At 41.7% G+C, this 12,192-nt stretch overlaps 1 protein-coding gene across 2 annotated transcripts in view; it reads left to right on the top strand.

Annotated features, from left to right (window-relative positions):
• grin2ca (glutamate receptor, ionotropic, N-methyl D-aspartate 2Ca) overlaps positions 1–12,192 on the top strand; it is a 70,289-nt gene that overhangs the window by 24,444 nt on the left and 33,653 nt on the right. For both annotated transcript variants that reach the window (XM_005739931.1, XM_005739932.1), the window contains exon 3: positions 11,001–11,602. In XM_005739931.1, coding sequence (XP_005739988.1) covers positions 11,001–11,602 — 602 coding nt within the window. The remainder of the gene's footprint in view (positions 1–11,000; positions 11,603–12,192) is intronic.

Below are 12,192 nucleotides of genomic sequence, written 5' to 3'. Positions count from 1 at the left end.
TGTTAAAATGTGTTTAATAATGTGAAAAGTGTCATTGCTGCCCTAAAGCTATTTTAAGTATTAGCGATTTCTCAGTAAACTCAAATCTTCCCATTTCATTAGTCTGAAGAGTAAGCAGCTTTTAGGCCTTTTTCTTCATCATCATCTTCAAGGTTTCCATCAGCGAACTGCAGGCCTGCCAGGCTTAAACTGACCCCCTACCAGGTCTCAGCACAGGGGATTTTGAGATGTGTTTTTAGCCATGAGCTAAAATAATAAGCTAAAGGTACTTTTGCAGTTAAAAAGAATTGGTCTCTTTATTTACAAATGATGGTGATCCTTTGCAACGATCAGATCAGTGGAAAAATGCTAAAACGAAAGATGCACAAGAGGTTTTAACCATCACAGCATCTAACAGCACGAGCCTGAGGCAGTAATCTCACGGCACTGAATTCATCTTTTCACCTACAGCATCAGTGAACTCTTTCAGTGCTTTGGATAAGAATATGGTTCTTCATTCAAAGCCCCAGATTGGCCTTTTCCATTTGACTCTTGAGGCTTTCCATAAGCAAGGAGACACTAACAAGACTCCAGTAATTTGCATCATTCACACGGGCCTGTAGACAGCTCCCCTGTCAACAACATCCATTTCAGAAAACATGCGGCGTGATCTCGCCCTCCGCATGGCGTCGAGGGTAATAAAAGAGATGTCATGCAGCAGTTAATGCCTCCTGCTGCTCATTTACACTTTAACCATTCAAACCTGAGGACAGAAACAGCGAATCAATCACAGTAAATTACAGAATAAACACATGTAATAAGAAATAAGCTCTTTGACAAAGGCTAGTGTGAAAATGAATGATTGCTTTTCATCAGCAATTAGTTGGGACCATTAATTTATGACATTTAGTGAAGCCATTATACTTGCCTTTCAGAGCAGTGAGTGCATGCATTATTAATATGGATGGTCCCAGCTGGAAGCCAACCGTAATCTACCCACTGAGGCACCGGGTCTCTGAGTGACATGCACACATGCCTGCCCTGCATGATTTGCTATTTGCATGCAAATAGTTTCCCGCAGCCTTGGGTCCACTTGTACTTAATCCATACCACAAATACCAAAGATTTTGGTTATTACTAAACATTTAAAAAGCATAAAAAACATGGAGCATGCTTAGACCTTCTCAAACTTCACCTGCTTCCAAGTAGAAGAACACGCGACCTTCAAACTGACCCCAATAACGGTTATGAAGCAAAAAATGTTGCTGCTTCAACGCATTCAGATTTCAGGTCGGCCAGTTTGTTTGTGTGAACATTTTAAGAAGCTAATAACTTGTAGAAAATTAAACCAAACCCACAAATGAAAAATGTGCTTATTGTCGAAACGGGCAATCACAAAATCCTTCTTTACGCTATATTACACGTCTGTCCACTCGTATCCATCTTTGCACTGCTTCCAGGCAGATATCTGGGCAGCGCTGTTGAACCTCTATCAAATAAAATCCGTAACTTTTGCAGTCGTCACTGAGACAAAAGAAAAACTACATCCATGTAATCAGTTAATTAGATTTTATAAAATTGATACATTTTTTCCCAAAATAAGGTTAAAATTAATTTAGGTTAAAAGTTGTAATTCTACTCTGCATACACACATTACAGCTGACCGCTATCTCAGCTCATCCCAGCAGAGAACTGAGCAAGTTCACGTTATAGATTCACCAAAGAAGAATCTTTATAACCATATAATGAGAGAATAATGAATAGATACGCCCATAAAGCAAACAGGTGAAAAGGGGGGACTGGACCTACTGGGTAGAGGTTCCAGGGAAGACCCACAACACGCTGGAGAGGTTATATCTCTCAGCTGGGCTGGGAATGCCTCGGTGTTCCCACAGATGAGCTGGAGGAGGTGCCTGGGGAGAGGGAGGTCTGGGTTTTTCAGCCTGAACCTGTGACCTGGGCTGTGATAAGTGACAAACAGATTGATACTCAATTGTGCATTAATCTATAAATGACTGGCTCATGTGTTGATAATCTCTCTGGTGGCAAGGACAAGGAAAACGTAACAGACAACAGATAAATGTAGTCATAAAAAGAATAATGTGAATGTGGCATTTTATCCCGCTCTAAAGTGAACCTCTCAGTCCGCACTGCCACGTCTCTTTAAATTAAAACTAATGCATGCCTCAGAGGTTAGAGATGTGGGGTAGCTGTAGCTCAGTTGATAGGAAACATTAAATCTGTCCCTGCTGACCATTTCTCAAAATATCCTCAGGCAAGGCAGTGCACCCTAAATCGTCTAAATATTCTCAAGGGATAAAAGTTAACGGCTCTGAACATTAAAATCCTCCAAAAGAAGTCGAAGTAAATGATTAATAAAATAATAACATGCAAAAATGTGGAGAACTTTATAATCTAGGGAAAAAGAGTCAGACAACATTATAAATAAAGGTTTTACAGATAAAGCAAAGCTGGAAGTTCAAAAAAACAACAAAAACTTTTAGAGCGACTGATATAAAATATGTCATAAAGATTATAAATTACCTGAAGGAAGAAGAAGATGATCTGTAATTGTCTGGCAGACTGTTATAGACCAAATAAAACACCAAAAAGCACTGTTTTTAGACAGCAAAAGTGCCATAATTTATGCTTTATTCAGTAGCATTTTAATATTTGATCGCTGAAAAGGTAAAAATGTGCAAACAGTAATGAACGAGCTGCACAGAGATGATTTTGGTCTAACCTTCTTTGAGTTTCCCCTTAATCAGGAATGCCATTCACCAATTGATTTATGGGGTGCTGTCAAGGGTAGTCAACAAGGCAATGGAGCTCATTCATTTTTCATACATATCACTGAAAGCACAGAGTTTGAGCCCTATGAAAGCGACAGCATGAAATTAGGTGATAAACCGATTGCTATCCTCAGGACATTTCTGTTTGTCGATTGGCAACATCAGAGCTGACGTGCCATTATACGCCTCATTTTCTATTCCTATCACAAACAGCCATTAAAAAACTAATGCTGGGCCGAAGACTCAATTAAGAATATTGCTTTTTCATGTAATTATAGTATTGGAACTCATTCAGCTAGCAGTCACGTCAGGATCAGATGACCAAGGGAAGCTTTAGATCAATCAGTTCCCAGGAGCCTCCTCAGTGTCTAAACACTGGATAAAATCAATATCAATAATCACAGCTGACACAAATCACCGACAGGTTTGGGAAGCCCGAAGAACGCGCACCTGGTAAAGCTGGTCAAACAAGGGACAAACGCATCAACTTTCAAGAGGTACAAGAACCATCAGACTCCAAAGAAAGAAAACAGAGGACAAGATTAGCAGGTCTACTTGCTTTTATTTAATTTGATACACCAGAGACTTGAAATAAACTATTCCAACATCAAAGTGCCACAATTACACAAACTGACAACCGTTCGAGTCAGCCGAAGACAAACACCTGCTGTGTTTCGGACGAGTTACTGTGTTTGGCGGTGGAGGCGGTGGAGTTTCCAAACTCGAGGGGTAGACTTGAACTGATACGGATTCTTTCTGTGTTTGTGGCGTTACTCTCTGTGCTGGTTGAGCTGCATGCTTCACGCCTGCTGCCGTCTGCTGCAGCTACAACGCTGAATGTGGATCACAACCTTTTATTCGTTCAACCACAACCAGTCACGTACAAATCTTTAAAGCTCAGTGACAACAAAATTCGCTTAGCATTGCTAGAAAAGATCCTTAAACTGCCACAGACACAGAGTCATCATATCCAGAAAAACAACATAGTTTAGTCAAATGACTCTAGTTGGAAATGAATAATAGTTCTTGGTGCAGTTTTTATTTTACTGACGTTGTCATAAAACGGTAAGAGAAGTATTTTGGGGGGTATTATCATGAAGCTGAACGTGGTTCAGCTGGTCGTTCTACGTCGCCGCACTCATTTGTGGATAGTGACTAAAAAACAAGATGGCAGATACAAGTGTTAGAAGTCAGGTTCTTAATTTCGTCATCTACTCGAAGAGAGAGGCTGAGGAGCTGGGTAATTTGAGAGAGGCTGAGGGTGGAGCCACTACATCACCATCAAAAGAGCATCTGAAAGCATTCAGGCATCTGACCAAGATGCCCCCCGGACACCTCCTATGTGAGGAGACCTGATGTTTTTGATGGATGAACAGATGATGGATGTATGGATGGATTTAATTCAGTTTTATTTTTAATAATAATAGAGAGAAAACCCAAACATTCAAACGTCCCCCTTTGAACAAGCACTTGGCAACAGTGTGGCTACACATTCTCAACGTGTCTGATGTAATTTCGCTGAACAGGGGAGCATAAATTCAACTTTTCTCTCATTATCCATTTAGTTCAATATCCTGACCTAAAATCCAAAGTACTCTTTGAAGCATCCATTCTGTAGTGTGACAGATCACATCCTCCGAGCAAGACCGTCTGCACAAAGTGTACAAAATGTATGACAGAAAGGACCAAAAAACCCTGATTGTCTTTGCAAGAACAAGAGCCTGAGGCTTTTCTCAAAACTAGAGCACTTCTTTTTTTTCAGACTCTGCCGTGTCTACTTTTGGAACTCACTTGTGCCCACTTTTCAAGTCCTGCATGTCAAAACTCACAGAAATAAGAGGATAACCTGTCTAGACTGAAGCAGACCGACTCCTGAACGGTCACAGAAAGCAGCCAGCGGTAAAAAGGACAAGTGTTAGCAGAGTCAGTACATGTGTATATGCAGCGTCACGTTCAGCTATCGGCTCCAGTGAGATTCATTAGGTCGAGTCCAGAGAGGCCCGTGTGTATTTTTTTTAAAAGTATTTATCAGCTCAAATCCCTGATATTTATTAGTTTATTGATGATTTTCTGTTCACGTGCAACTATGGCTCATCTCAACCAGCTCATGACAACTAAGATTAAATTGATGACACTGCAAACCTACCTAATTATAATTTATAATATCAATCTGTCACATTAATCACTTTGGAAGTATTTTTATCTAAAATATATAAACGCTCTGAACATGTGAACATGACGTATGCTGCTAGGGCTGCTCAATTAATCGAATTTTAATCACGATTACGATCTGGGCTTTCAACGATCATTAAAAATGACTGAGCCGATTATTAGCCCCTCCCTCGTGCTTTACTCTCGCGCTGCTCCGTGTGGCAAATCGAGCGCACCTCTCTGCATTTCGAACACGTGTCACAACAATTAAGAGCAGAAGTCTCCAACCTTTTTTGCGCCACGGACCGGTTTATGCCCGACAATATTTTCACGGACCGGCCTTTAAGGTGTCGCGGATAAATACAACAAAATAAAACTAGTACTGGTACCGAAAAAAAGAAGATTTATTCATAAAACACGTGAAAAGACCCAGGAAAACAGAGTAAACGATAAAAACGATAACAAAATAACCCTGAAAACCATACATTTCACACCTGAGCCTCAACTCTCGCGGCCCGGTACCAAACGACTCACGGACCGGTACCGGTCCGAGGCCCGGGGGTTGGGGACCGCTGATTAAGAGGACCCTAAGCAGAAGTTATTTGGAGGGGAGAGTGACGGCCGTTGTTTGAAAAGAGAGGTAAAAGAAACTTCAGTGGTGCGGAAACATTATGGGTTCAGTCAGACGTGGATCAAGTAGACACAGTGTGTAAACTTTGCTACAGTAGCTGCAGCACAGAGCAACACTGCAAAGTTCACTAAACATAGATGTTTACATTTTTCATTGATTTCTTATATTGCAAACATTTGCACTGTTATCAGTACTTGCCCACTATTTTATATTATTTTTTGACAATCTTTAAAGTCATTATTCAACACATTGTTATTGTTAAATAAATATATGCTGCATCACTAAATCATGAAACGGTAAAACTGTGTAACAGCTCGGCTTCTCTCTAACTCTAACCCTCATTTACCATTCGCACCGACCGATCCTCTCCACGTCAAGAATAACTGATATTTAATGAAGTCCTGTGTCTGGTTTGTTTATGCGACTGACTCGCTTACTGATGGAGGGATTTAATAAAAGTTAAACAGACCGAAGCAACAAACAACTTCATCCCCAGTTAACATTTTGTCAAACCAAGATTAGGCAACATTTACCGATGAGTGTCATTAACAACCGCTCACAGCGAGCTCTGTGCACCACGAGAACTGAGCGTGTAAACTGTAAGTCTGCCTCTGTCGATATTTATAGACCCGTGTTGGTGCTGAAACGTGGAAGTAGTGGGACGTTTCACAAAGGACGGCCTTTGAGGCGTCTTCATTCTTGGTAACACAGAATTAATGATTTCGGTGACTTAGTGCAGAATTAGCTTCTGTGCTCGGATGTGCGTTATTTCAGTGTCGCTGCACGCCACCTATACAGTCCTGTTTTGTGATAAATGCCACAGGGAGCCGTGTGTCTGTCCCTGGTCAACGTGCAGGATCTACGTGACGTCAGCAGCACAGGAAGACGGTGCCAGGGCGCTTCCTGCTGCGCGGCGGAGGCAGACATATGTCGCAGCAAAGCGCTGTGGCCAGAAGTCACTCTTCATAGAGGGACGGAGGGAGAGGAAGGGGAGATGGCTGCAGTTGAGTCATGTGATCAGGGGAGCCATACACCGCTTTGTGTTCCATATCTTTAGTGCCAAATTTCACTCACTGCCACAACACATTTACCTCAGTACATCCTTTCATTGTGGTCCTATCCCAGCATGCTCCTCTGTCACACCAACCCTCTGTATGTCCTTCTTCACTGCATCGACGGATCTTCTTTGAGGTCTTCCTCTGGCAGCTCCATGTCCAAACCCTCTCAGCCTCTCTGACTCACATCTGTCCCTCTGATGGACTCATTTCTGGTCTAGTCTACTGTGCAATGAAAATCTCAGCACATTCAGCTCAGCCTCCTGTCTTGTTCTCAGCGCCACCGTCTCTGAACTGTCCATCACAGCACGTCTCTCTCCATCATCTTGCAAACATTCTCTTGCTGCTATCTTTCTATCACAAATCACCCGTCAGTGTGTCCTTGATCCCTGACTCAAATATCTTATTTTCTTTAGATTGTTGGATACAGTCCAAGCCTATCAATAGATATCACCCACCTGAGTCATTCAAATAACCTTCAGCTATGAGCTAGGATATTTCTGAGCCTGTAAAGGTCAGTTATTGTGTATTTTTAACTATTAAATTTAATATATATCCTTCAATACATATTTTAATAAATAAAATAAATTAGACAGCTATTTAAAAAGACAGCTAAAGGTCTGTTACAATGTTGGATGTCATCCAACCCATCATCCTCGGAGGTTTTGCTCTTGTGATGGATTTGAGTTTGCCCTTTCCGTGCTGTGTAGCAACATGAAACACATAAAACACAATGGTGTCCGGACTTTGATTAATCATCGTCATTGCAATCTCAATAATTCTCAAGTGGAGAAAAGGTTGAAACATAATTGTCCTGAAAACAAAACCTGTGCAAACAACAAGCAAAAAGTTAAAATAACCAAGATTTTTGGACCTGATTTGCGACAGGAGCGCCTCATTTCGCCAAACATAGAAACTAGGGCTGCACAATTGATAAAATTTGAGTCTCAATCTTAAATTTCTGGCTTCCCACAGTTAACTAAATATAATTAAGCAACAATAAAACTGCTCGGCCAAATAGAAATCAAAGCAAACCCCAATCAAACGCTTGCTAAATGACCACACGGCTCTGTGTGCCAATAACAGCTGTTCCTGCACCGCACAGCCTGAAGTCTCCAGAATGAAGAAAGAACAAACTGTGAGACAACAGATCTACAACAAAATTAAACGGTCTGGTCCGTTGTTAGAGATAATCTTGATATGGGGAAAGTTAACTAACACAAATCATACACAAAGATGTGGGTCTGAACTGCAAAGCAACACAACCTGAAAACCACACCACAGACTGCAGTTTATCGCCCAACATTAACAACATCGTCAATAAAAACAAGCGTGTACAAAACATCAGTGTATCCATCGATACACAAAGATGCACTGAAATTATCAAGGAGACACACAGGCACAACTTTTAGTGTTGGAGACAATCACAATAGATCATCTAAACTCTGTAAGGTTTTCAAACCTTTACAAAGAAAATGTCAGGCTGCAAAGAACGTCTCCACGTGGACATTTAAGAGCATCATCAGGACTTGTTCTGAAAACTCTTAGAGGGTTTTTGTCTGTCTGCACTTATGCACGATTTGTAAAACTATCTTTGTAAACAGATATCAGTTTAGCATATTTTAAACTTCTGAATGTAATCTCAGCCTTCAGATGCTAAGCTTTTCACTCAATGGCTGTAATCTTCTTTGGGACTGTGGACCATTACTGTGACACTGTGGAAGTACAGCTTACTGCGCAAACAGAGTCACGGACAGCAGTTTGTATGTATAGTATTCAAGCTACTCATTAGAGACAACTGCAAGTCAGAAAAAGCAATTTAGAGACTGCTTGTGATCTATTTCAAAGAACAAAACAAAGCAGACAGAATATTTCTGTCCTTTTGGGCTCGTGCAAACCTTTCTGCCTTTACGCCAAATTTAATTTGACCCATTTCAAGATTTAAATCTGCTTTTTATGCCTAAAAAGGTGGAGAATTCATTTAACATTATATGGTGACGACCAGTTCCCTTCCATACCACATGCACTGGACAGTACTCTGCATGCTGTGCACACTGACAAGGCGGTCGTGACTTCAGGCTTTAAACTGCAGCTGAGCCTGTGGTAACGCCCCAGGCTCACTCTGGCTGCACTACCAGTCTGCTCTCTGCTAATTGAGGCGTTGAGACTGTAGTTTGCAGGCAGCTTTAATCTGACACACCCGTGGGCTAGCAACCATCTACAAAGCATACAGAAACACAAGCCCGTACACACAGACGCACACCTGCACAGACACTCGATGGCTCCTCGGCACCTGTCAGGGTCACACTTGTAGGGGTGAGGCAATAACGCTGACAGATTTGCTGTGCGGTGAGGGGAGGTAAATTAGTAGATTTATATGATTCAAGGAGAGATTCTTCAGCTCCCCCGTGACCAACCTGCATAAAGACCCTGCACCCAGTATAGATGTGTATAGACAACCAGCATCCAGAACAGTCTAATCCATCTTAGTCCACAGCAGGATGTTACACACCGAGTTTCCCAAAAGGTCCAGAGAACCAATGTAACTTATGCAAATATTAATCTGTAACACATTTAAACAAAACCATATTAGCATTCATTGCAGCTGCATGTTTGTCCACCCATGCATGAACGACTTTTATCACGCTTCTTCCCTGTTCAGGGACGAGTGTGAGGAAACAAGGGCAGTGGCAAGCGAAGCAAGTCAACAGAAAAGGAAAATATTTTCATAGCTGCGGGCAGAGTACAGTCGCAGGCACAAAGTCAGTGGATTTAACCATGACGTCTGAAACCGTAAGACCCTCATACATCACAAAACCGCTACACTTCTCTCAAGGACGACGAGGAAACAGAATGAATAAGCTCAGAGGCCCGTCTGAGGATACACGACGCCTCCTTTTTTTTGAGCTCTGAGGACGCGCTGCTCAGGATGAAGTGGTTTTTCCCCAGAGTGATAGAGGGTCAAGTGGGGGCCACCTACCTATCAGCCTGAGGGTGGCAAAAAAGGCTTTTATTAGAGCAAGAACACAACCGAGTCCAAAGTTACACTTTTCACAATTTTGGAACGATGCATTAAAGACAAACAACTAAGATTAATCGTGTTGATAAAAATTATGCATCATCATTAAACCTCCAGAAGAAAACAAAATGTATTCACAACAAAACTTTGTGCACTCAGTCACGCTAATGTCACGCCGCTCCAAATGATTCACGGTCTGATGGCGGCGTTTGTTTTGCTGAGCAGTGCGGTACAGTACAAATGATACAGAATGATTGGGATCTGCTGACGAATCGATCAATAATCCTTCATCTCAGTCGCTCTCACATTAACTGTGATACCCTGCTATCATTTCTGAGAAGTGATGCTATCATCATTTACAACAGCCTCTTTTCTACTGTCTCATAAGACAAGTCTTGTGAAATAAGTCAGTCTTAAAATATCACTTAGTGATTAATTATGTCTATGTTTTAATAAGTTGTCTATTTTAAGTAACAGTGTCCACCTGACCTATAGAGGATGCTTCATTCAATGCAATAAAATCAGTTACATTAAACACAAATGTTACTTTTGTTTCAGTAGAAAGTGTCTCTACTGCCACTTTAAGAAAGTATTCCTTTGTGCCAGAAAGACTTTAACACATCTTACCAAGGATAACTTACAGCCACTTTGTCTTTAATTCTGTGCTGATTCATTGCCGTTAAATGTTTCAGACAGTGGGTTTAAATGGTAGCTCATCACTAAATCAACTAAATCACAGTAAAGAAAAAGAAAAACGGCTTTTCGGTTGAATCTCAGTCAAAACCCAATCACAGCTGCCGCAGCTAACAAAGCTTCGCTTCACCAGAAAAGTTGCATTAAAATAAAGAGGTGGGGCTGTGTCTCATACCATGAGATCATACAAACTATTTTCTCACCACTCCACCGCTTTTTCCTGATAATACACTTAACAGAAAACCCATCTTTATTCCTCCCCTCAAGGTCAGTGCATTTTCAGAGGAGACAGGTGAAACAGCGCAGGTTCTGGCCATCCCTCTGCGTTTGCAAGTATGGATGGCATCCACTGTTTGTACGGCAAAAATAAGACACGTGGGTTTAAGTGATGAATGAGTCTGCAGCTCCTGGTGGAGCAAAATAAAACAGAACCACTTAGCTCTTGTCAAAGCTGCACTGCAGACTGGTTGGGCGACTCTCTTCCAGGTGTCCGAGGATGAATTATGTGTGTGTGAAGTCTTAGTGGTATGAGGGGGGTCCTCCAGAGATGTTGCTGCACATTTTCCAAACTGAATTGAGATAATCATTTGCTTTTTAATCAGCAACAAATTGTGTAGTGTGTGCCAACAAAGCATGAAGGTGTTTCCCCAACATCACACCATATTGTCCTCTCCCTCCAGGGTGAGGGCTCCAACTTTCTCCAGCTGGGCTCCTCCATCGAGCAGCAGATCAACGGTATGTTCAAGGTGATGGAGGAATACAACTGGGACAGCTTCGTGGTCATAACCAGCCTCTACCCGGGTTACGAAGCCTACGTGGATTACATCAAGTCCTTTACTGACACCAGCTACTTCATATGGGATCTGCAGGATGTTCTGACCTTCGACATGTCCACTGACATCACGAACGACATACGAGCGCGGAGGCTGCTACAGCAGATAGACGCCCAGGTGCTGCTGGTCTACTGCTCCCACGAAGAGGCCCAGTACCTGTTTGCCATGGCAGGAGAGGTCGGATTAGTGGGACCAGACTACATCTGGATTATCCCGAGCCTGGCTGTGGGAAACCCAGACATCCCTCCACCCGACAGCTTCCCGGTGGGGCTCATCAGCATCATTACAGACCGGTGGAGGATGAGCCTGAGGAAAAGGGTGCGCGACGGGGTGGCTATCGTCGTGAAAGGTGTCCAGAGTTTTCGAAAACAAAGAGGCTTCGTTCCCGAGGGCCACAGCGACTGTCACAACCCTGTCAAGGTGGTAGCTACCAATGACACCCTGTTCAGGTAAGCTACGATGTTGTGGGCAGCGCCTTTACTTTACTACCAACTGTTTCTGTCTGGTCTGCTGTTACATATCCTTAATGTAAAAGAATTAAATTCTTTATAATATGATAAGTAAACTGCTAATGAAGCAGTGCCACCGGCCTCAAACTGTGTGACACAGTTTAAGTTTACAAGAAAAAAATTAATTAATTAAAAGAGGTCATATGGACACTCTGTCAGGTCAAGCTGGCATAACTAAAGTTCACCCCGGTGTCTAATTTATCTGTAGATAAATTCAAATTCATATACTTACCTAAAGTTTTTTTATTTTATTAAGCTCCATCTACAGGTACAGGTATAAAAAGATTACTCCTCAGACTGCTTAAAATCACTTCAATGACATTTAAGACTAAACTTGCACTCGAAGTGAACAAAAACTCCCCACAGAAAGGAAACAGGAAGTAAAATCCAATTTATTTAGCTTAAATTTACACATTTTAATATATTTTTAAGGCTTTTGAACCACTAATGAATTAGCCATTATATCTCATCTGTTTTAAAATATACAGGTTTATTCAAACTGTGAAAAAGCTCAATTCATTCATCACTTG

This window comes from Pundamilia nyererei, unplaced genomic scaffold, assembly GCF_000239375.1.
Source record: "Pundamilia nyererei isolate P.nyererei 1_Seehausen unplaced genomic scaffold, PunNye1.0 scaffold00095, whole genome shotgun sequence".
Classification (NCBI taxonomy): Eukaryota; Metazoa; Chordata; class Actinopteri; order Cichliformes; family Cichlidae; genus Pundamilia; species Pundamilia nyererei.
This window is presented reverse-complemented; position numbering and strand designations above follow the sequence as displayed.